This window comes from Martes martes (assembly GCF_963455335.1).
Source record: "Martes martes genome assembly, chromosome: 2".
NCBI lineage: Eukaryota > Metazoa > Chordata > Mammalia > Carnivora > Mustelidae > Martes > Martes martes.
In genome coordinates, this window is record NC_137889.1 from 8,060,357 (window position 1) to 8,081,730 (window position 21,374).

A 21,374-nucleotide genomic window follows, 5' to 3' on the forward strand; every position below is an offset into this window, starting at 1 on the left:
GAAAAGTATTTATTTCTGATCAACCAGCACAAGACTATGTCACGGTTTAATTGGCAGATGTGTTACCTCGGCATTTCTGCTCTGATGCAGTTTACTAAATGTATCACGCTATTCTATCTCTATTTTTGGTGAAGCAACAACATATGATCTTAAAATTAAAAGAAGAACATTAAAATGAGAAGAAACCCTCACGGATATTCAAGCTTCTAAGCATTCGGACTGAGGATCTGTTACAGATTAACAAAGACACTGAGCACTCAAGTTCTACTTCAAAGGTTGCCAGGGACATAAATCCACTCTGTGTTCCTTGGAGAAGAGATGACTTCTCACACAAATGAAATTTTCCTTAATAAGCCCGAATTAACTCAAACTTCTTAGAAGCAAATATGTTTTAGTTGGTGTCTCAGTAAGCAATGTTGACATTTTTGTAAAAGAAATGAACACCAGTAAACAAATAAAAAGCAAGTGAGCCGTCGGGCTAGGGTTTCCACGTTCTCACCTTTTCTCACCCCTTCTGTTCCTCTCTCACCACACCAGGCCTCTCCCCCCAAGACTGATGCAGCCTCTTTATCAGGTTGAAATCACCCATGGTTTCTATTTGTAGTACTCATTAAAAAAAGTTCAAGGTGCCCTGGCTCTGCTGAGCACGGTCTTGTCATTCCTCTACCAAAAAACTCCCCACGCTACACCAGTCCCTCTACGGAAAAGGTGAAGCTCTGCAGCCTGGTGCTTCCGGAGCACAGGCTTAGCGCTGCCTTTTAACTTTAATCTCCTCTGGCCTTCACCGATTAACACCCAAATAAATTATTCTGGTCTATTCATTGTCCCCAGAATGTGCTATTTCCTTGAGGAACCCCATGGGACATTGTCAGTGAGAACCAACTGACTAATAAATTTACCCATGGGTAAAACTCACGTCAAGGCACTTGGCTTTCCAATGACATCTCTCTCTCTTGATTTTACTCTCTTCCTAATGTGTAGCATAATGCCTTCCCCATAGTAGGTGTCACAGAATAAGCATGAACATTCATTCATTCATTCATTCATTCATATATATATACATACATACATACAATGGAATACTGTACAGGTATTTAATGAACAAGCCAAGCCTATAGACCTCAAAGTGTTACATGTCTAACACATACCATTGAGAGAAAAAAGTAATGTCACCATCTTAACATAAATATTTTAAACAAAGCTGTACTATATATTATTTTTTCCTACATTAATACATCCGTATGCCATAAAAATGGAAGAGCATGAACGGGAATGCCATTTCCAGGCAGTGCTTACCTCTGGGAACAGAGGATGCAGAATGGTGACTGGGGCTTTGGGTTGTATCTTAAGTGAATATGACAAAATATTTGTTGAATTTCAAGTCAGGGTGGAAGGATATATCGTTTTGTGAGTTTTTTTTTCCCTTGTCCTTTAGTATTTATTTGGAGATTTCTTTTGAAATTTAAAAAAGTTAAAAATGCAGTAATGACAGGATTCCCAGAGGAATGGATTGGCTCCAAATTTAGTCTGAATCTCTGGTTTGCTCCTCTCAGTCGGGTGATGGTGGGGAAAATGACTTAATCCCTCTGATTCGGTTTCTCATGTAATAATTGAGAATTTCACCTTCAGAATTCACCCTCTTATTTCCTCTGCCTCTTTCTCAAGACTGTTGTGCAACGTGGGTTATCGATAAATAAATACGTTATCTCCACTAGTTGTCCTTCCGATAAAGGAGTCAGTCCTGGTCATTCTTGAGTTTGATCTAATTCTGATCATCCCACCACTTCTTTCTTTGAATGACTGGTTTTTGCAATCTCCTTTGGATTTCGTAATAAACCGTTCCTAGTCTTAGTTGTTCTGACTGGTCTTAGTTGTTCTGACTGTGCTAAGTCTCTGGCGCAGAGCACTGTTTCTCCCAGTTTCTTAAGTAGTGACCATCCCCACAGTGTCTGCTGCCGCTTCTCTTTTTACGGTCTCTATTTCCCGGTGGGTTCATCTCTTCCGGTGCTCGACCAGCTTCATGCCGGTAGCTACTGAAGAAGCATGCCCACCCTGGCACCCTCCCAGCTCCAGATCCCGCTGCCTGCGGAACAGTCCACTTTAATTTCTTACAGACACCACAGACACCGATATGTATATTCAAACCAAATTCCGTTTCCAGTCCATTCTCCCTGTGAACACGCGTTCCGTCCTTGTATCATCTGTGCACTTTCATCCTTAACTTCTGCCTCCGTGTTCTCCCACACACGCGGCCCCCAAGTGCTGGGCTTTCTGAAAAATGTCTTTCCACCTCTTTTTTCTCCATCCCCATTTCCACCACCGTGGGCCCCACCCTTGTTATTTCTGTATCAGATTATTTCGTGAGCTGCTGCCATTTCTCCATCTCCTGTTTTGCTCCTCCAACCCACCTACTACACAGCTTTCAGGATGTACTTTCTAGAATATACAGTGTAAACACGACAGGTCCGACATGTATCTTCTAATGGTTCTTGAGAGACTTGAAGAAAAAGTCCATCCTTGGCGTGGCGGGTGCAATTCTGTGGACTTCTGTAGACCCAGGCTGGTCCTCTCCATCTCCAGCGTGATGGCAGGCATGCGTCCTGCATACACACTTCCTCTGCCACACTAACTCCAGTCCCTTGTTCGCACGTCTGACTCGCTTATGGGATTTTCTAGAGGAGCGATCCTGTCTACTGTTCTCTACAGCCTGGTATAGTAGCGGCATCGCACAGACACACAGTGACTGTTTGATGAATGACTCAATAAAGCACAGCATTGTGTTTTATGTACTTACTATACTAGATGTATTTGTGTTTGTACTCTGGCACATGAGCTGTTTTAGTTAAGGAAGTGTATTATCCATTGTTTTAATATCCCACATCTCTTAGGATGGTGTGGCACACATGTCAGACTCAACATAAATGTCTCATGAATGAATGAATACTACTTTTACCAACTAAAAAATCTAGGACATCCCTTCTTAATCACAAATGACCCCCTCCATAGAAAGAGACCTTCCCTGTAAGGAAGGGGTCATGGGACTCCATGGTGTTCAAGCTGATGGAAAATATAAGAGGAAATAATTGGAAGGAAAGAGAATAATCTGTGAGAACGTCAATATGAATATTGCTCTCTAACCACTTCTCAAGATAATCTCTTCCACCTTTGGAATTTCTGATTACTTTGGCTCTGCTGATATCGAGCCTTGAAAAGTTTTCTTCTTCTTCTTCTTCTTCTTTTTTTTTTTTTGGTAAATACTAGAAATTCTATAAGATATTGGGGAGAGCATGGGTTTAAGAGCTATAAGACTTGAATTTTTATTTTTTTCTAGCACTTTTCTTAGCTGTTAGGTTTGTATGTGCTAATTAACATTTCCAGTGCTCAATTTTCTCATTTGTAAAATGTCTGTAAAAATAGCAGCCAACATTTACTGAATGCTCACTGTCAGGCATCAGGCCCTGTGCTAACGTTGAGCAGGGATTGCTGATTATAAACATCGCTGCGCCCCAGTGTGTGAGGTGTTGTCCTCATCATTCTCATTATTGCTCTTATTCTATTACATCATCACACAATATCAGATGGATATGTAATATAGCATAGTGTCATTGGATAGGTTGGTCACGAGGATTAGGTTATAAAGTTTACACTGCATTATTTGTAACATTTTGATTTACGTTTTGTTTTGTAGATGAGGAAAATGAGTAGCAAAAGGTTTATAGAAGTTAGTGAAATCCCAAGCAGAAAATGAATTTCCTAACCAGGAAGCTGTGTGCAGGGTGCACACCCTTCGTCCCTGTGCTCTGCGGCGTGAATCACTGGTACGGCCTCCTAGCGGGGCTTGTATGAGTATGATATGGGCAGAAGCTTGTGCAGAGTGATGTCTGGTGAGCTACTGCTACTACTACTAATCCAGCTAGAACATGGGTCCTACCTCCTTGACTGTGAGTGCTATGAGGCCAGGAGCAGGCAGGCTCATGCTCGTCCTCTCTCATACTACTTTGCAGCATTCTTGGCCCATTTTAGAGACTCAATTATGAATCACTCATTTTATGAATGATTCATTTAGTGATTGAATTATATTTCTTCATGAATAATGTGAAACAAAATGGTCCACTACTTTTTTAATCCCATAATAATGGGCATATGACGCCATGAGAAAGGAATGCCTCGTTTTCATCGTGGTGGTGGCTCCTGAGAGCACAGAGTTGGGGAAGAGCTGTGGCCACGGCTGGGAAATTTCAAACTCCATATGAAGGAAGGTGAGGAGGCTCTTTCTGCTAAGGAATCATGAGAATCTTAAGAGGTTTGACTTAGTTACCATAAAGATTTTAAGCAAGCTACCGTTTTAAACCTAAATGAATTTCAAATCTATAGTTAATAAAAGGATCTGTTTCTCTTGCCTTTTCAAAAATCAATTTTTTTTACAAATAATTTGCATAGGATAAAATGCTCCTATTTTAAATTCACTGCCCCCCCCAAATTTATGCACCCATGTAACTATTATCACAATCAAAATACAGAACATTTTTTATTACCACACATGTTCCCTTTGTCCCTTTCAGTCAGTCCCTACCACCTGTATCTTTAGGCAACTACTGAAATGCTTTCTCTCAGTCTAGATTATATTTGTCTTTTCTAGAGTTCTTATAAATTGAGTCATATAACAGGTATTTTTTAGTTCAGCTTGTGTCACTCAGCTTAATGTTTTGAGATCTATTCATGTGCACATCAACAGTTCATTCTGTTTATATTGCTCAGTAATGCTCCACTGTATGGACACAGTGCAGTTTGCTTATGCACTCCCCTTTGATGGCCATTTGGGTTGCTGATTTGTTGGCTAACGAAGCTTATGTGAACACTGGTGTGCAAGTTATTGTGTGGAAATATGTTTTTATTTATCTTGGATAAATACCTAGGAGGCAATTTATGGATTATATTTGTAAGTGTATCTTCAAGTTCATAAGAATCTATCAAGATGTTTTTGCAAAGTGGTTATACCATTTCACATGTCCTTCAGTGATACGTGAGCATTCGATATCCTCTCCAGCACTTGGTTTTGTCATTTCTTAATTTCAGCCATTGTGGCAGCCATTCCTATTAATTTTTAACAAATGATTTTATAACATAGCTATATATTCATTTTATATAAATTGCCATTATAGTAGTTTTTAATTAAATTGTGGGTCACAATTCACAATGAGTAGAGACCAACATTCAAAAAAGAGAAATAGAATAGAAGAGAAATTATCTGAGTGCATCACATGTAGTAAGGCAGACATTCATAATGGAGGCAATATCATCTGTAATGGAGTAAAAACTGGGTATTGGGGAGGAGGAATCTTAGATTTTGCATTGGTTTTTGGCTCTCCAAAACCCAACAAAAGCTCTGAATCAGTATTTAATTTTTATTGGGTTTTATAGGCTGTCATGTGAGCAGCACTGGCCCTGAAGATATGCAAAGAGTATGCAAGATAAGGGCTTTAAAATTATCCTGAAGGGGTGCCTGAGTGGCTCAGTCACTTAAGCTTCTGTCTTCAGCTCAGGTTCAAGCTTCTGCCTTCAGCTCAGGTCTGATTCCAGGGTTCTAGGAAGGAGCCTTCATTGGGGTTCCTGCTCAGTGGGGAGTCTGTTTCTCCCTGGACCCCACCCCTTCTCATTCTCTTTCTCTCTCAAATAAATAAATAAATAAAATCTTTTAAACAAATAAAATTATAGCGAAGAGAGCGCTGTCACTGAAGGACTTTTCTCTGGACCAAGTGCTCAGTCTCAAAATCACAGAGTGACACTGTTTCATGTGTCTGTTAGCCATCTGTATGTCTTCTTTGGAGAAGTGTCTGTTCATGTCTTCTGCCCATAATAACAATAAAAAAAAATCACAGAGCGACAGGTGCTTATGTGAGCCTGGTGGCTGCCTGGCGGCTGCTGCTTACACTCTGTCTCTGATGCTTTGGTAGTGACGTGAGCTTTGGGAATTAAGTAGAAAGAATTTACATTTTATTATTTAATTCTATAGAAGTTATTCAAGTCATAATATGTCACAAGCTGAGAAGAAAGAAGGGGTGACACTGGATGTCTAGCAGCTACAGAAGTTACAAGTTGTTTTCTCATATGAAGCAAAAGTTACATTCTCTAAAAAATCTGAAACTATTTAAAAGAAATTATTTAAAAACTTATCTTCCTTTTCTTGGAAAAATAACTGGAATGTTTTCCTTAAGAAATGTTTGTACTATTTGTTATTTATATCAATTGGTACTTTCCCAATGGAATTTCATGTATTATTACTAAATAAGTTACCTTAAATGTTTCTCAGCAAAAACTGTATTTCTAAAATTATGTTCAATGTTAATAGCTTTTCAGTTTCTTTTTTTAAAAGATTTTAATTATTTATTTGAGAGAGAATGAGAGAGAGAACAAGAAGGGGGAGGGTCAGCGGGAGAAGCAGACTCCCAGCTGAGCAGGGAACCTGACATGGGACTAGATCCTGGGATTCCAGGTTCATGACCTGAGCCGAAGGCAGATGCGTAACAACTGAGCCACCCAGGCGTCCCACAGCTTTTACATGTTCAATTTAACTTTTATTTATTTTATTTTAAAGATTTTATTTATTTATTTGACAGACAGAAATCACAAGTAGGCAGAGAGGCAGGCAGAGAGAGAAGGGGAAGCAGGCTCCCCGCTGAGCAGAGAGCCCAATGCGGGGCTCGATCCCAGGATCCTGGGATCATGACCTGAGTCAAAGGTGGAGGCTTTAACCCACTGAGCCATCCAGACACCCCTTTCAATTTAACTTTTAACTATAAAATTTTTTTGTCACTTTTAAGCCTACATTACATTACCTTTTTTATGTATAAAGCCCAAATATACACATGACACATAAAGAGATATAAATAGGTCTATGGTATTACAATTTTATGAGGGAGGGGATTAGAGAAAAGGTCTATAAAAGAATACTTTGGGGGTGATAATGAAAAAAGGGTTGGGTAGCACTACAATCAAGGAAAGTTTTAAAATGATACTGTTTTACTTTTACAGTTCTATGTAACTACATGTAAAGTTACACAGTTATTTCCTTTCAATCTATGCACTATGTATGCTATATGCATATCATATAAACACAGATATTGCATTTCTTATTGTGGATAGTGCTAAAAAAACACTGAAAAACACAGATGCGTGCATCAGATATGAACCGTAATGGTAATAATAAATCCGCCCTTCGCGGACTCCCTCTAAGATGCCAGGCTCGGAGCTACCCGCCACACGCGCGTGCGGTACTCCGTTCCTCTGCACGTCTTTGTGCTTTTACATGCAAGCAAACTGCGGTTCACACACACAAAACCCCCAGCCTTAAAAAGTGACTTAGTAGCCAGCCGGAATTCGGGCTCAGACCCGCCTTGCTGGAAGGCGCAGGCTCTTTTTGCTCGTTTTGTCTGTTCTTGCGGTTGACGGTGTAGTAGCGACAGGGATAAGTAATGATGAAAATCTGGGCAAACACGCGGTTGCTACACAACACCGCAGATGACCAAGTCGCTTCATGTAGCGAGCGCGGCTGGTCGGTGGAGCTACTGTTTAGCCGCCGGCTCTGAAGCGTGATGACTTGTCAGGTATAAAATAAGGGGATCCTGCGAGCAGCTGCCCAGGGGCCTTGGGGGAGGGTGAGCTGAAGCGCGGAGGTAAAGGGCTGAAAGCAGAGAAATGGCTCAGGCACTTCGTAGCGTGATTAGCTGTGGTGGTTGTGAGCCTGCCTGTACCTCAGGTGCTCGCAGTCCAGACGCACGTGCCCGTCTACACACCCCCACAAACCCGCGCAAGGAGAAAGCACACACAGTGATTGCTCTGGGCGTTCAAGAAGCAGAGACGGCAGTGGTGTTTGGACAAGACAACGCAGGACAGAGACCTTTCCCTGAACTCTGAGAGCTGGAGGCGGCTTTGGGAAGACAGAAGAGAAAGGCCACTTATTTTAAGCCAGGGCCAGAAGAGAAAGAAGCTGCACTGTGGGAAATGAGCTTGGTGTTCAGGGAACGACTTTGTGAGACCCAGATTCGGTGAGAAATGAGATGTAAAACAAGAAAGGAAGGCTGGTCACGGGACAAGGAGGTGAGACATTTGTGCTCAATTCCTTTGAGTCGCTGAAAGCCACTGGCAGTTTCTGGTCAGATGAATGGCGTGGTGGCTTTGAAAGCTCACGGGTGACATTATGCAGGGGCTGGGGAGAGATCTGACGCAAGGGAACCCGTCTGGACACCACAGCATGAGACCAGCCACACATGCAGAACAGAGCGGACGAGGATGCCAGGGGTGGAAACGAGACACAGGCATAGGCTGGAGCCCATCTCTCTTCGCCCCCACACCACCTCCCAAATCAGCAGCGCTGGTGTATGACATCAGGAAAAAAAGCAATTAATGACAACCATGTGATTTCAAGGTCTCCGAGAATACGAGAGAAAAATGCTATGAATAATGTAGAAGTAAAGAGAATAAAGCTTTGATGTTTGTACCTGTTCTATCCAATATAGTTATAAACACAGCAATATAAGAGATTTCGATGTAATATTTTAAGTCCATCTGAAACCTAACTTTGGGAACAGCGTGGGGATAATGGCTGAAGCTCTCAGAAGGGATGCGTGGCCGCGGGAGCTGGGGACACATGTCTGAGCTGAGTGAGTAAACCTGCACGTACAACTTTGGGGTACTGTGGGTGCTGTGCCCCAAGCAGTGGCCTCAGTTTACGCACAGATGCCAGTAAGGCCTCTGTGTTCCCATGTGAAGGACAGACTTCACTCCAATTAGGCTAGCCATAGTTTTTTGTGTGTCTCTGGAAAGATGAGGCTCCAATCTGCCACACTAAGTAAAGCAACACTGGGGAAAACTACTAGCATTATCACATTGATTGTCAAGTCCCCTAAATGCAATGTTTAAATAGGTTGGTTGGTTTGTTTTGGTAATATATATGTTTCCACACCAATTTATTTAAAGTTTTGTTACAAATGTCAAAGTTTGGTAAGTTTTATCCACATGCACTGGACATCCTGAAAACCAAAGAGCTTCATGTTGGGGCAGAAAGCAGAAAGTTCCTAGATTTTTAATGACAATGCATAATGAGTCATTATAAACTCTTCACAGAGTCAACACACAGTGCTCTAGGCAGGTCCTTCTGTGTGACCAAGCACAACATCTGCTGCCCTTTACCAGGCTAAAAAAATATGCTGAGAAAGGAATTTGAATAGCAAATGTTACTCTGAATGTTAATTTGAGGTAATAGTAAGAGAAAATTCTTTCAAGTACTTTAGTATTTCAGTATTCAATGCTTGCTGAATAAAAAATATGAATAGAGGAAAAAAACATCGAGACTGAAGAAAGGCAACTGGATGCTGATAGATGTAAAATAATTTTTTAAAAATATTTTTTGTTTTGGATCAAAAATCTTACCAAGGCTTAAATGGCTTAAGCTTTCATGTCAATTGTGAGTTTGCACACTTGGCTGCATGGGTGACAAAGAGTGGAGGAATCTGTGTCATCTCATAGAAATACTTGTTTTATGTTGTGAACTACTTTGTCTATTAAAAGGACTTCCCTGTTTCAGTTTAATTTTACTTTTGTGCTGCAGTACCAAATTCGTCTTCTTTTGTATCTGATGCAAAGTATATTATAGCAAATTTCACAAGAATTCTTGTAATAAACTGTATTTACTTGAAAATAATTTTAGCAGAGGACGCAGAAAACAAAAGCTTTAATCATACTCACTGCGGTAGTGTTGCTGGCAGGGAACGTCTAATAATGGAATGAACTTGTCTGTAAACATCCAGTTTAGACATGCAGCGGCAGGAAGTGTGATTGGCAAAACTGATTGTTACTGGTTTGGGGCCTTGAGAGAGAGGCACTGTGATTTCAAACAACTACGAAGAAGGGACAAAAAGAAGAAAAAATTATATAGATGCTAAAAGATATCTTTATGGTAAATGTTGGAGTCCCCAAAGAGTGAGATTATCTCTTTCTGATAACATAGTGCTCGTTCTGCATGCAGGATGCAGAAGGCTTTCCTGATCACACTGTAGAAACTGTTTTGCTTCTAATCAGTATCCTTTATCAGAATAATAAACAGTCCGTTTACTTATCTCATGTCACTATGATGAAGCGTATTAGAATTTTGATACCAGCTAACGACCACGGAGCAGAGATGCGACAGACCACCGTGTTCAGGGAAAAAGAATCTTTCCAGAGTCCCAGATTGCTCCAGGGGTTGTTAAAAAGTGGCAAAGATATAAATACCTTTGCGATAGAAGAGTACAAAGCTATTGGCAACACAACCTAGAAATGTTTGGTGAAGTCCTGTTCTATGTAAACTGAATACAGAGACACAAAATACAAAGATGTGAAATCAGTTTTCATTCCAAATTAAATTTCTACCTCAAAGTAGTTTTACATTTGTCCAATATATCTGATGAATTCATTATGTTCAAAAGAAAAAGAAACGCATTCGTCACTTGAAGGTTTGTTCCTTTTGGCAAAGGCATTATGAAAGTAATAAGCTTAAAATAAGGTAGGACGTGATACACAATTGTGGGCTAGAGTCTCAAAATTTAAAGTCTCATTCTGAATGCCTTGTCTGTGGGGAACTCTAATTCTCTTGTTCCTTCTCCAAAATTAACGTTTTAAATGGAATATACAAACGAATGAGTGATTAAGTAAAACTAAGTGGATTTAAATTCCCAGGTTTCTTAAAATCTGAATTACTAGTAATGATGGTAAAGTGAAATCTTGGCCATTACCTGCTTGATAAGATCAGTCTGTAGTCCTGTAACTGTAGCTAAACTTCTTTGGTATTATTTGGTGCCTTTTCAGCAACACGAGCTACGCTAAAAATGGTGACAAACTCCAGAGCCTTGTGATTCGGCCAGTCCATATAATTTCAGGCCAACGCTTAAAGATCGCTGAAGATCTTTAGGGAATTGTATTAGCTGCCAACTTAGTCCTACAGGGAGGTTCATGGAAATTAATTTTGAAGAATGAAACACAGAGATAGCTAAATTATAAACTGCACATTTTCTTCATTTGAAATGTATTCATTCTATAGTCACTGAAAAATTCAGCTACTTTCTAAGCACAGGTGCCTTAGGAGTAACGAGCCCAGGGTTATACCCTGACGGGGCATTTTTTTAAGAGCAAAACCACTTGCAAGTTGTGTGAACTTGGAAAAATCATATAACTTATCTAAGCTGTATATTTCTTTAAAAAGCAGTAAACTGAGGAAACATTTGATCCATTGTTCATGGGACTGTTAGAAAAATTACATAAACTAATGTATATGAATGTGATATGCATCCTGATTGCAATATAGACGTGTTATTATTTGAATATAATCTCAAGATTCTAGATGTTCTCCAGAATACTGTCCCTGCTACATAGATAATCCCAACATATAACCTCAACATATCCCAGTATTATGACGCTGACCAATTTCTTCCCAAAAAGGACATTTGTTTATGCAGTTTGGGAGAAACCTTTTATTAGATGAGCTGTCACTGGCAGAAGTCCTTTGTACTAGGTAAAACTATTTTAAGAGAGAGAATTCTGCAGTGTGTACATACACTACAGTTTATCTACTTCTTAGAACATTTCTGGACCCTACGTTAAGAACCAGTGCAACAGAAGAAACGTAAAGTGGTTCCAAAAATAAGCAGTGTTTAATAAATTGCTTATGTAACTTTTATATGTCTAAAGTTTATAAATTATTTAAACCCTGTAATAGTAGAAATGGTAGGAAGATGTACAGATCTGCTCATAAAATCTTAAGAATTTATGTCTAATAGGCGGTTAGATTTGTGTCGGAACTTAGGAGAGCCATTTAAAAGCCAACAACATTAAAGTCGTAGTCGAAGTCTTAGACACCGATGAGATTACTTGGTGAGATCATGACTGGAAGGTGGAAATGTCTAATAATAGAAACCTGGGGAACAGGTGCACTTAAAGGATGAAAAAAGGCAAATGAAGTAGTAAATATGTCTGGGAAGAAGGAGGACATGAAGATGGAGAGCCAGGAGGGGTTACTGTGGAGCCAAGGGAAGCCAAGGGCAGAGAGGACAGCTTCATAAAGGTGTCTGTGGTCACAGGGTCTGATGTTTCCGGGCAGTGGAAGTAAGCGTGGGGATGGAGTGGAAACAAATGGTACCAAAAGCAGCTCTAGGGACTCTGGTGGGCTGGGCTGTGGGACAGGAGCAGCGCGCAGGGTGGGGATGGAGAGGAGACAGCCCTCCAGTGACCAGAGGGAAAGCGCTCAGATAGCTCAGGTCAGATAGGGGGAGTTTTGCCTGGAGGATGGGAAGCTGGTAATCACTGCAGGGTGTGGCGCTGTCTGAAGTGACCGGAGGCAGAAGAGAGCCTGAGCGGGAGGGGTAAGGGGCTTCTGTGGTGGAAGCATGCCCGGTATTCCCCACCCCTGCACCTCACAGCACTTCCCCTGCACCTTTCCTCCCGGACTGCTGCATCCCAGACTCTGTTCTGGCACTTTCTACGGACAGCCTTCAGCCCCTGCTGGGGGTGGGGGGCGCTGGGGGATAATGTCCACAACCAGGACCTGCCTGTGAGCACCAAGTGTAGACTCAGGAACTGGGGCTTTGAAGAATGTTCTAGTGAGATCAGAACCCTTAAATGCACATCAGGAAAGCATCTTCCTGAAAATCAGCCTGGTACTAAACTTTCAAGGGGTGGAAGAGAGTTGTGGTCCGTTAATACACGGACTAAAGGCGTTAAAGGGACAGGTAAAGAGGTGCTAAAAAAAAGACATCGCTAGATCGTTCTGTACAATCACAATCATAGTCAACTGTAATTTGATCACACTCATAAGCATTAAAACTACAGTACAGGGGAGTCTGGGTGGTTCAGTGGGATAACCCTCTGCCTTTAACTCAGGTCATGATCCTGGGGTCCTGGGATCCAGCCCCACAACTGGCTCCCTGCTCAGTGGGGAGCCTGCTACTCCCTCCCTCTGTGCCCCTCCCCCTGCTTGTGCTCTCTCTCTGTCTCAAATAAATAAAATCTTAAAAAAATAAACTACAGTACAATATGAGAGAAAAATGTACTTATAGTTAAATAAATAAAAACCCCAAATTTTAACTACTGATGTTTTATTTCTCTTCTTTGAGTCTAAGTAAACAACTGACCAGCTAAAGTCAGTTAATTTCATCAAAAGGAATAAATATTCTGAAAATGTAAAGTTAAAAAAAAATCAATCCAAGACTTTCCTTCTCTTGAAATACATTATCTTCCACCTCCAAATTTTTACCTGAATGTTCTACCTAGTTTCTTTAGTTCTCTACTGAACTGTCAGTGTGGACAAAATTCAAGAGTCCGGAGAAAGATGCCTTGACCAATATCAAAAGTAGAAAGGTTCTTGATAATTAACCTTTCCTCCTCTACGACCTTCAGGACGAGAGCATGCCGTGTGTGTGTGCATTAAGGCACACTTGTACGTATCGTGCCTTGTCATATATTGAAGGGGTATCTTTCATTTTCCAATTTCTTCACTGGTCTTAAGTGTGTATATTGATGGACTTCTCTCATTTAAAAGGGTTATAGGGTTTCTACTTCCTTTTCAATAAGTATGATAAATTCCGTCTTCTTCCTTACAGATCAGTTTGTGAATTTTAAATAGCTATATTGAATCCCGAAATTACCAAAAATGTCCACAGGCCCTTTTCCCTAATCAGATAGTGTATGCTTAGAAAATGTAACCTTTTTGAACTAAAAAATATTAATAATTTGAATCACCATATAAACTCACAAGGTGCCACCTGCAAGTAAGTAAATATACTTTCCAAATATCCAGTGACTTCGCTCCTTTACTAGAGAGAGAGGAAGAACCAAGAGCAGAGTCTGGGCATGTGAATCCTGCACCTGCCCCTTCCAGCTTCTGTGACTGGGAAGAATTCTCTAATTTCCCTTTGCCTCAGTTTTGTTACCTATAAAAGAGGGATAGTAATGGTGTGATTTCATAGTGGTCTTCTTTGGATGATGATTCTCCTTCAAAACTGAGTTGAATCTTTGAGGAATTACAGTGTTTTTGTTTAGAATTTTACCTTCTTTAGTTTTCAGTAACTATTGATTCAGTAACTAGCCGAGCGCCCTGCTAGCTTCTCAAGAGCCATCAATCCATAACCCTTGCCACATGCAGCTCTCTCTGTCCCCCCCTCATAGATATATGCCCACACGTATATACTACATATACATATATATACACATAATATGCATATATATATATATATAAATTTACTAGGTTAGAATTTTGAAGTACCAAATAGTTTTATCACAAATGCTATTAGCAAGAATCTGTATTTTAACCCTCATGAAATCCATGCTTGCCATTATAGAAAGATCTAAACCAACACAGTAAATAACTATAATTTTCTCTCAAAAGAGTCAAGGTCTACCCATGCACACCACTGTTGAAACAATAAATAAATTCTTTAAATTTTTATAAAACAAGAATGCTTATACTAGACTGTTTTGTGCCTTAATGGGTGCACACTAGTATTTTCTATTTTGGATTTAAGCTCATAGAGTGCAAAGTTTATGTATTATATTCAGCATTAGCTAATCATTCCATGTCTATATGTGTACTCAGCCAATACTAATTGAGGATGATGACATTTATACTTTGATATTTTGAACATGATGATTTTCCTAAGACAGTTTCAGGCTATAAAGTGAACTGTTCTTGAACACTACATGATAATAGCTTGTACCTAATTTAGGATCTAAGTAGTAATAAAATTCATAATGGAGACTGATGGTATATGTTTTGCTTATGCCTGTTAGAGCAGTTGCTGGTTTTGAAGATCAAAAGGTTTATATAAAGATGGCATTTAAATAAGCCTGGAAATTGGGGGGGGGAAATCTGTATATTCTGTAAAACCTCCATAAACAGGAGAAAACACCAAACATTTCCAAATGAGAGGTTCCCAGTTGTTCGTTATCTCGTGGAGTTCCTTAATAAGAATATCTGATAGCCGATTCTCACCAACAAAAATGGACTTCAATAAAGCCACGTTTGGAAATAATAGAATTGTTCACACCAGCATAGCAAAGAAAAAAACAACAACAAAAAGAAAACCCCACCCCCCTTTACATCTTTTTTAATACCCCCAAACATAGCCAGTTTCTTTTTATAGCATATCTCATTGCTATTTTTAATTTAAATATTCCAGCCCTGAGTCCATTAATGAAGTATCAACGTGTAGCTCCTGGAGAGTACGGTAATAACTGTAAAATGAGAGAGAGAGACTACATGGGATCTAAAGAAATAATCCCTAAAAATGGGCAAAGGTGAAAACTGAGGGTCCACTTCCAGCTTTTCAAGGGAGCATCCGAACCACACGACCCACCCTCTAGGCCCTACAGAACTAAAAGTGGGTCCGGGAAGAACGTAGGGCAGCAGATGCTAATGGATTCATGTTTGTACCGAGTTGATTTTTATGTATTATTACACATAAAATGCAGATACAGTGCTGCAATTAAAAACCCCCATTCAGGACTTTTAGAAATTCTGGATAAAATCTGTACACAGGATCAATACCTTAAGTTGGGAGAAAAGGGTATTTTTAATGGACGCATCTTTTTCTTTTAAGGCAAATGTTACTCTTAAACTCCCGATAACTTGTATTGGTATAGAGCTTCTCCCCCACATCTGGATAAAACCTGATTCCAACAACTATGCCTGCCAGATATTAATTAGCTAAAGATTCCAAACAAATCACATTCCACTTGTTGAAAACATCTGAATGCAATCTTTCAGACTGCTGCTCTGCAAAACAGTATCTCTGGGTAGCGTTCCACAGTTGCACATTTTACTTAGGTTTAAATACGTTTTGGTAAAAAAAATTTTTTTTGTGAAGCACTCAACTCATATAATCTGGGATGTTTTTGCTAATATATATATGCTTGTATTATTTCTTTATAAAACAATACAAAATAGATTAGCTTGCTGTTTTTTTATAATGGCAACACAGAATTTTAAATCCTGCTGTGCAGGTCCCTGAGAAGGAACTAGGGGAGACCCAGCTCCCACACTGCGCTAGCTCCTTCCACGGGCACTCGTGAACACAGCAAAGAGGCTGAGGTTTCTTTAGCTCCAACTCCAAGATTTCCAAGGAAGCCCCATTGGGTTTGGTAGTTTTTCTTTTTCATTCCTATCTCCCAAAAAACTATGTAAGGTAAATACTAACATTTAAATAACTTTTTAATCCAAATGTTCGGCTCAAAAGCAGATGACTTTCTTCTGCTTCTCTTTTTGAGTCATCAAATAATTTATCTTCTGCAAAATTCACTTTCTCCTTTTCGGTTATATCTCTTAAATATACAACTTCTCATAAGAAAATATACTGAAAGCATATGTTTATGAAAGAGGTCAAAAAGACACCCAATGTACTTCTCAGAAGCAGATAGCTGGGGGACTTTGAAGCAGTTGTGACCCACTAGTTCGCTCTGGAATGCTTAGTGCATATGGTTTTACTTTTTAACTAATGGCTGGCTTCCTCACACATTCTGCTAACCTGCCCTTCACTGAGCCCCATAAAACAAATTCTAGGAAGTTTTTATAAAAAACTTGGGTTTTAAAATACTTAAGGTACATTGTCCTTAAAATTTATATGATTCTAGTTGGTGACTTTTGTTGCTAAAGGATATGTCTGGAACTCCTTTAACAAGACACAAATTCTTTTTTTCCCCTACAGAAAACACAGCAATAAGGAACTCCCCTTTATGTTTGAAAGAGATCCTTCCATGCTCCCCTTTATAGTATATTGAAAATAAAATAAAAAATATACTTAGGAAAGGTACTACTTATGTGTAACCTTTTATAAGTTGAAATATAAGCAAAAATGTTAAACACACAGGAAAACCTTGCCTTCAGGAGTTTCACGTCTCACTGTCCTTGATGTGCATTTTCATAAAGCCCTGCATTTCTCTTTCACACACTTAGACAACTTTTATTTACTTGACAAATGTTGATTGCCTTTCCCTGCTAACCTATGTGCTGAGTGCAGGATCTATTCGTCACGTTAACCCTTTATAAGGCAGAGTACGAACACCACATGGTGGGTGCTTCACCCCACTTGCTTAATTCAATTTAAATTAAAATAATTGCTTTTATCATTAAAAGTGGATTCATCAGGTAGGAGAAGAGCATGATATTAAGAAATCAAAAGGAAAAATGGGTGGGACTCTCAGTGACTGACTGTTGGCTTTCCCTTGGCATTGGCTTTCGCTCTTCTCTCCTGATATGTGAACTCTCTAGGTAGTAACGAGGACGCCAGGGCTTCGAAAAGCATTTATCGATATGATGCTTCCTCTCATATCTACAGCTACGGATCCAATCACTGTGGCAGAACTCTAGAATCACATGCCCAATCTTCTTCGGGTATCTCTACCCAAATATCACTCCGATTTTTCAAAACCAACACATTCATGGCTCTACTCCTTGACCCTAAATCTGTTTTCTTTTCTTTATTCATGGAATTTAGTGCCTAATGCTTACTATGTGCCAGTAACTATGCTGTGATCGAGGGTAATGATCAGTCTCCACTGTCATGGAGTTTGGAGCTTAGGGACTAAAGCTGTCAGACAGATGAGGTAACGATGCTGACATATGGGCATTAAAGGATGCTGCAGATCATACAACAGGATATCTTAGAGGGTGACCTTCATATCTAGGCCTAAAGAGCAGCAGAAATTCTCGATGAGGGGGTTATCGGAAGCTGTGTAAGGAGATGGTTCCAACACAGTATTATAGTGACCCTACGGAAGGAAGTACTGACAACATTTAAGGAGGAGGTGAATTTGGGTCCTTGTGGAAAGTAGTATTTGGGAGAAAGCAGTGACAACTGGGACTACAGATTTAGGCAGCAGCCAGATCATAGCGGGCCTCATAGACCACGTTGAAGGATTGACCTAAAGAAGGCCCCTAAAGGAGAGTGTCATTCCAAATATGTCACAGCTTAGAGCATTTGCATAGATCAGTCAGAACACATGCTAGCCTGGGCAGACACTGACTTCTTAGTTAGAAGACAAAAATTCACTCCTATCATGTGGCCCATGCCTAGGAGGGAGATAGGGAGATACGGGATGGTCACGAGGCTGGCCCAGGTGACTAATGAATGTGGCCGACATCAGATGAGATCAGCAGGATGATGACCCTGGGTGGATTCTAGGCATGTTTGGAAGGGAGATTTAACTGGAATTATTGACTGGGCTTTTAGTGAAACAGAAAATAACTGCGATTAACCAACAGGATGGTGGTGTCATGTACAAAGAGAATGCCGGAAGAGGCAGAGGGTTATTTACTTGCTTGTCTATCTGTGTGGGTGCGGTGGGCTTGGGGGAACGGGTCATAACTTCAGCATGGCGCACACGAACCAGGACCCACCAGAGGGGAAGCCAAGTCCCAGGCTGGAGTATGGGAACCACGAGAGATGTACAACACAAACCAACCACAAGAAACCAGACCTCAAAAGTTGTATAGGTAAATTCTTATCTTTCCTATGAACAGATGACCAGGAGGCAGCAGGCAAAATGAATGATTTCAACATCATAAATCTGTTATAAAAGCCATCCTAAATTCTATGAAGCCTAGAGGTGAAAGGATGAAATTCAGTGAGAACTGATTCCATATGATCAACATAGACATCATTTCCTCTTAGAAAAAATATCCTACTTGGGGATACCAGACCAAATTCTATTTTACCTACACATACCTTAAATTTAGCACTAAAAGCTCTTCTTAGCCTGGAAGGCTTCTACTTTCTGAAGCCTACAGCCTTCTGACACCTCCAACTTGACAGAAGCTCGTGTGGCTGTTGTGCATACACACTTATCCTAGAATAAATGCCTTCACTCTGGCACCCAGTAAGTCCACATGGGACCTCATCCGGGCACTGGAGGTAATAAATGTGCAGTTGTCCCAGAGAAACCAGTGGTGAACAGAAGACTACGTTCATTCATTTTGTTCATTCATTTTACGTTCATTCATTTTTCTGTTTTCTAAGTTTAGATGTTTACCTAAGGCACTCCTGGTGTCATTTGGCATATGTGTAAAGTGTGTATTTACTAAGACAATAGTAAGAGGAATAGAATGGTGACTTCTGCTCATATCAGCTGTGAGTAGGAAAAAAAAAAAAGAGGAGCATTTCCTCCTCCGTTTGTTTAAAAACAGACATTTAAAAAATACTGTTCTGAAATTTATAGCCCATACTTTGATTAGGCAATAGGATCAGTTTATTTAAAAATTACACACATGAGTTAACCTACTATATTACTACTGGCCTTTAAGGCAGTAGTTTTAAAATCTGTTTCGACAGATAAGGACACCTCCCCTCCTGGGAACTGTGGGATAAACACTGCGGATGTGTCCACATCTTCATTTCTTTTTCTCTGGTGAGAGGGTCAGTTTTAATGTGCTTCCAAAAGGGGATGTGTGCCAATTCTGTGCCCGACACTCAGGGAACTGGTGAGCGACACAGATGTGTTCTTGGCTTTATGGAGGACGTGGACATTCATCAAATAATAATGGCTATATTGTTATAAACTAGGATTATAAGATGTAGGAAATGCTAGGAGAGAAAAGTATGGGAAACTATAAAGCCTTTAAAAGAAATACATGATACAGTCAAGGAGGTCAGATAAGTCTCCCCCGAGGACTTCTTGAGCCACGTGACAGATCGGAAGGACTGCTACTGTAGCACGGAGGACGCAGGCCGGTGAGGGAGACTGACAGGTGTGCGCGAGGACGGCGGGCTAGAGGGGACACTGGTTCCCAGGGACTCAAGGAAGTCGACAGCAGTCGGGAGCACCGAAAGCTAAGTCCCAGGGTGCTGCGGAGGAAGGCGGGCACCGAAGGCTGTGACAGAGACTTAGGTCTTCCTCCAACAGCAGCGGGCAATCCCTGAAGGCTCTCTGTGCTGGAGGCTGACACCACCGGATTTGTGTTTTAAAACGATCACATTTGGGGGCCATTAAGGAAGTGCATGGGGACGAGGAGAAACGGAAGCAGGAACACCGAGGGGCGTGGTTTTCCATTAGCTGGAAAGCATGAGAAGCCTGTTGGACTCTAGTGATGGTTGGTGGTTGACATGGGGAGTCAAGATACTTAGGGGACAAGACGGACATCTGATGTGGCGACAGGCTGGATGTGTGACAAGAGAAGGGAGACGGCAGGGAAGACCCCTGGGTTTCTGACTAGAGATGAAGCCACGCATCAGGAGGGGGAACCACGAGGCCAGGGTGTTGTCCGGGCCGAGTGCCGGGCTGGGAACAGGAAGCTCGTCTAAGCACCTCCTGCACAAAACACCGGAGCATCCGTATCTAAAGACGACGTACTTTGAAATATGTAATTTCAGTATTAAAATAAGGAATACACCTTAATGCATGGGATGTTAAGGTTAAAATAAGACGTATTTTTTAAAGAAAATTCATGTTAAAACATTTTTTTCTATCAACAAAGCATAATAGAAGAATCTGCAGAAGAAATTAGTAATGAGCAATAAATAGCTTTACATATTGTCAACTAGCAACTGATTTTCACCAAGAAAATAACTCCAACAGACCAAAATCCTGCTAAAACAGTTACTGTTCAACTTTATACTTTCACAATATGAGCCCTTTGAAAGTAAAGTTTTCTCTAACAACCAAATCCAATAAGGCATTTTGTAATGATAAGTAACGAGCTTTTAGTAGATACATTTTATTTGGTGAAATAATTCTTCAAGATCTGTCTTTTGAGGCTATTCTATGTCATCCCATTTTTATTTTTATTTTGTTAAAGGTTTTGTTTATTAGAGAGCATGAGAAAGGGGAGGCTTAGAGGGAGAAGCAGACTCCCTGCCGAGCAGGGAGTTTGATGCGGGACTCGATCCCGTGACTTGATCCTGGGACTCCAGGATCATGACCTGAGCCAAAGGCAGTCACTTAACCCACTGAGCCACCCAGGCGCCCCTGTCATCCCATTTTTAAAACAGATATAGCCTTTTGGTCTTTGGAAAATGTAACTGGTATATCTAGACCTTTTGAAGGTCAACCAAACTGATACTGATTTAAGTCAAACCCCATAATAATAATATAACCTAGGATACATACCATATTGCTTAATCGAAATATTTTTTAAAATGCTAGTAAAGGCATTCCGAAAATGTAATTTCCTCAAACACTCACTTTTATTTTCTCTAACTTTTAAAAAAATGACATTTCAAGAAACTCAGAAGGCCAAAAATCCTTTTATGAAATTTGGCTTAATATAAAAGCAGCAACATTTTAAATATTAACATCTTTTTAAAAATGAATGTTAGTTTTTTGGAGCTTATCCTACCGGAATAAATATTTATTTTGAT

General features: G+C 40.3%; 1 protein-coding gene across 1 annotated transcript in view; it reads right to left on the reverse strand.

Annotated features, from left to right (window-relative positions):
- Positions 1-21,374, reverse strand: part of VEGFC (vascular endothelial growth factor C) — a 100,658-nt gene that overhangs the window by 10,591 nt on the left and 68,693 nt on the right. The window contains exon 4 of the mRNA XM_080796883.1: positions 9,745-9,896. Within this exon, the coding sequence (XP_080653009.1) occupies positions 9,745-9,896 (152 nt within the window). The remainder of the gene's footprint in view (positions 1-9,744; positions 9,897-21,374) is intronic.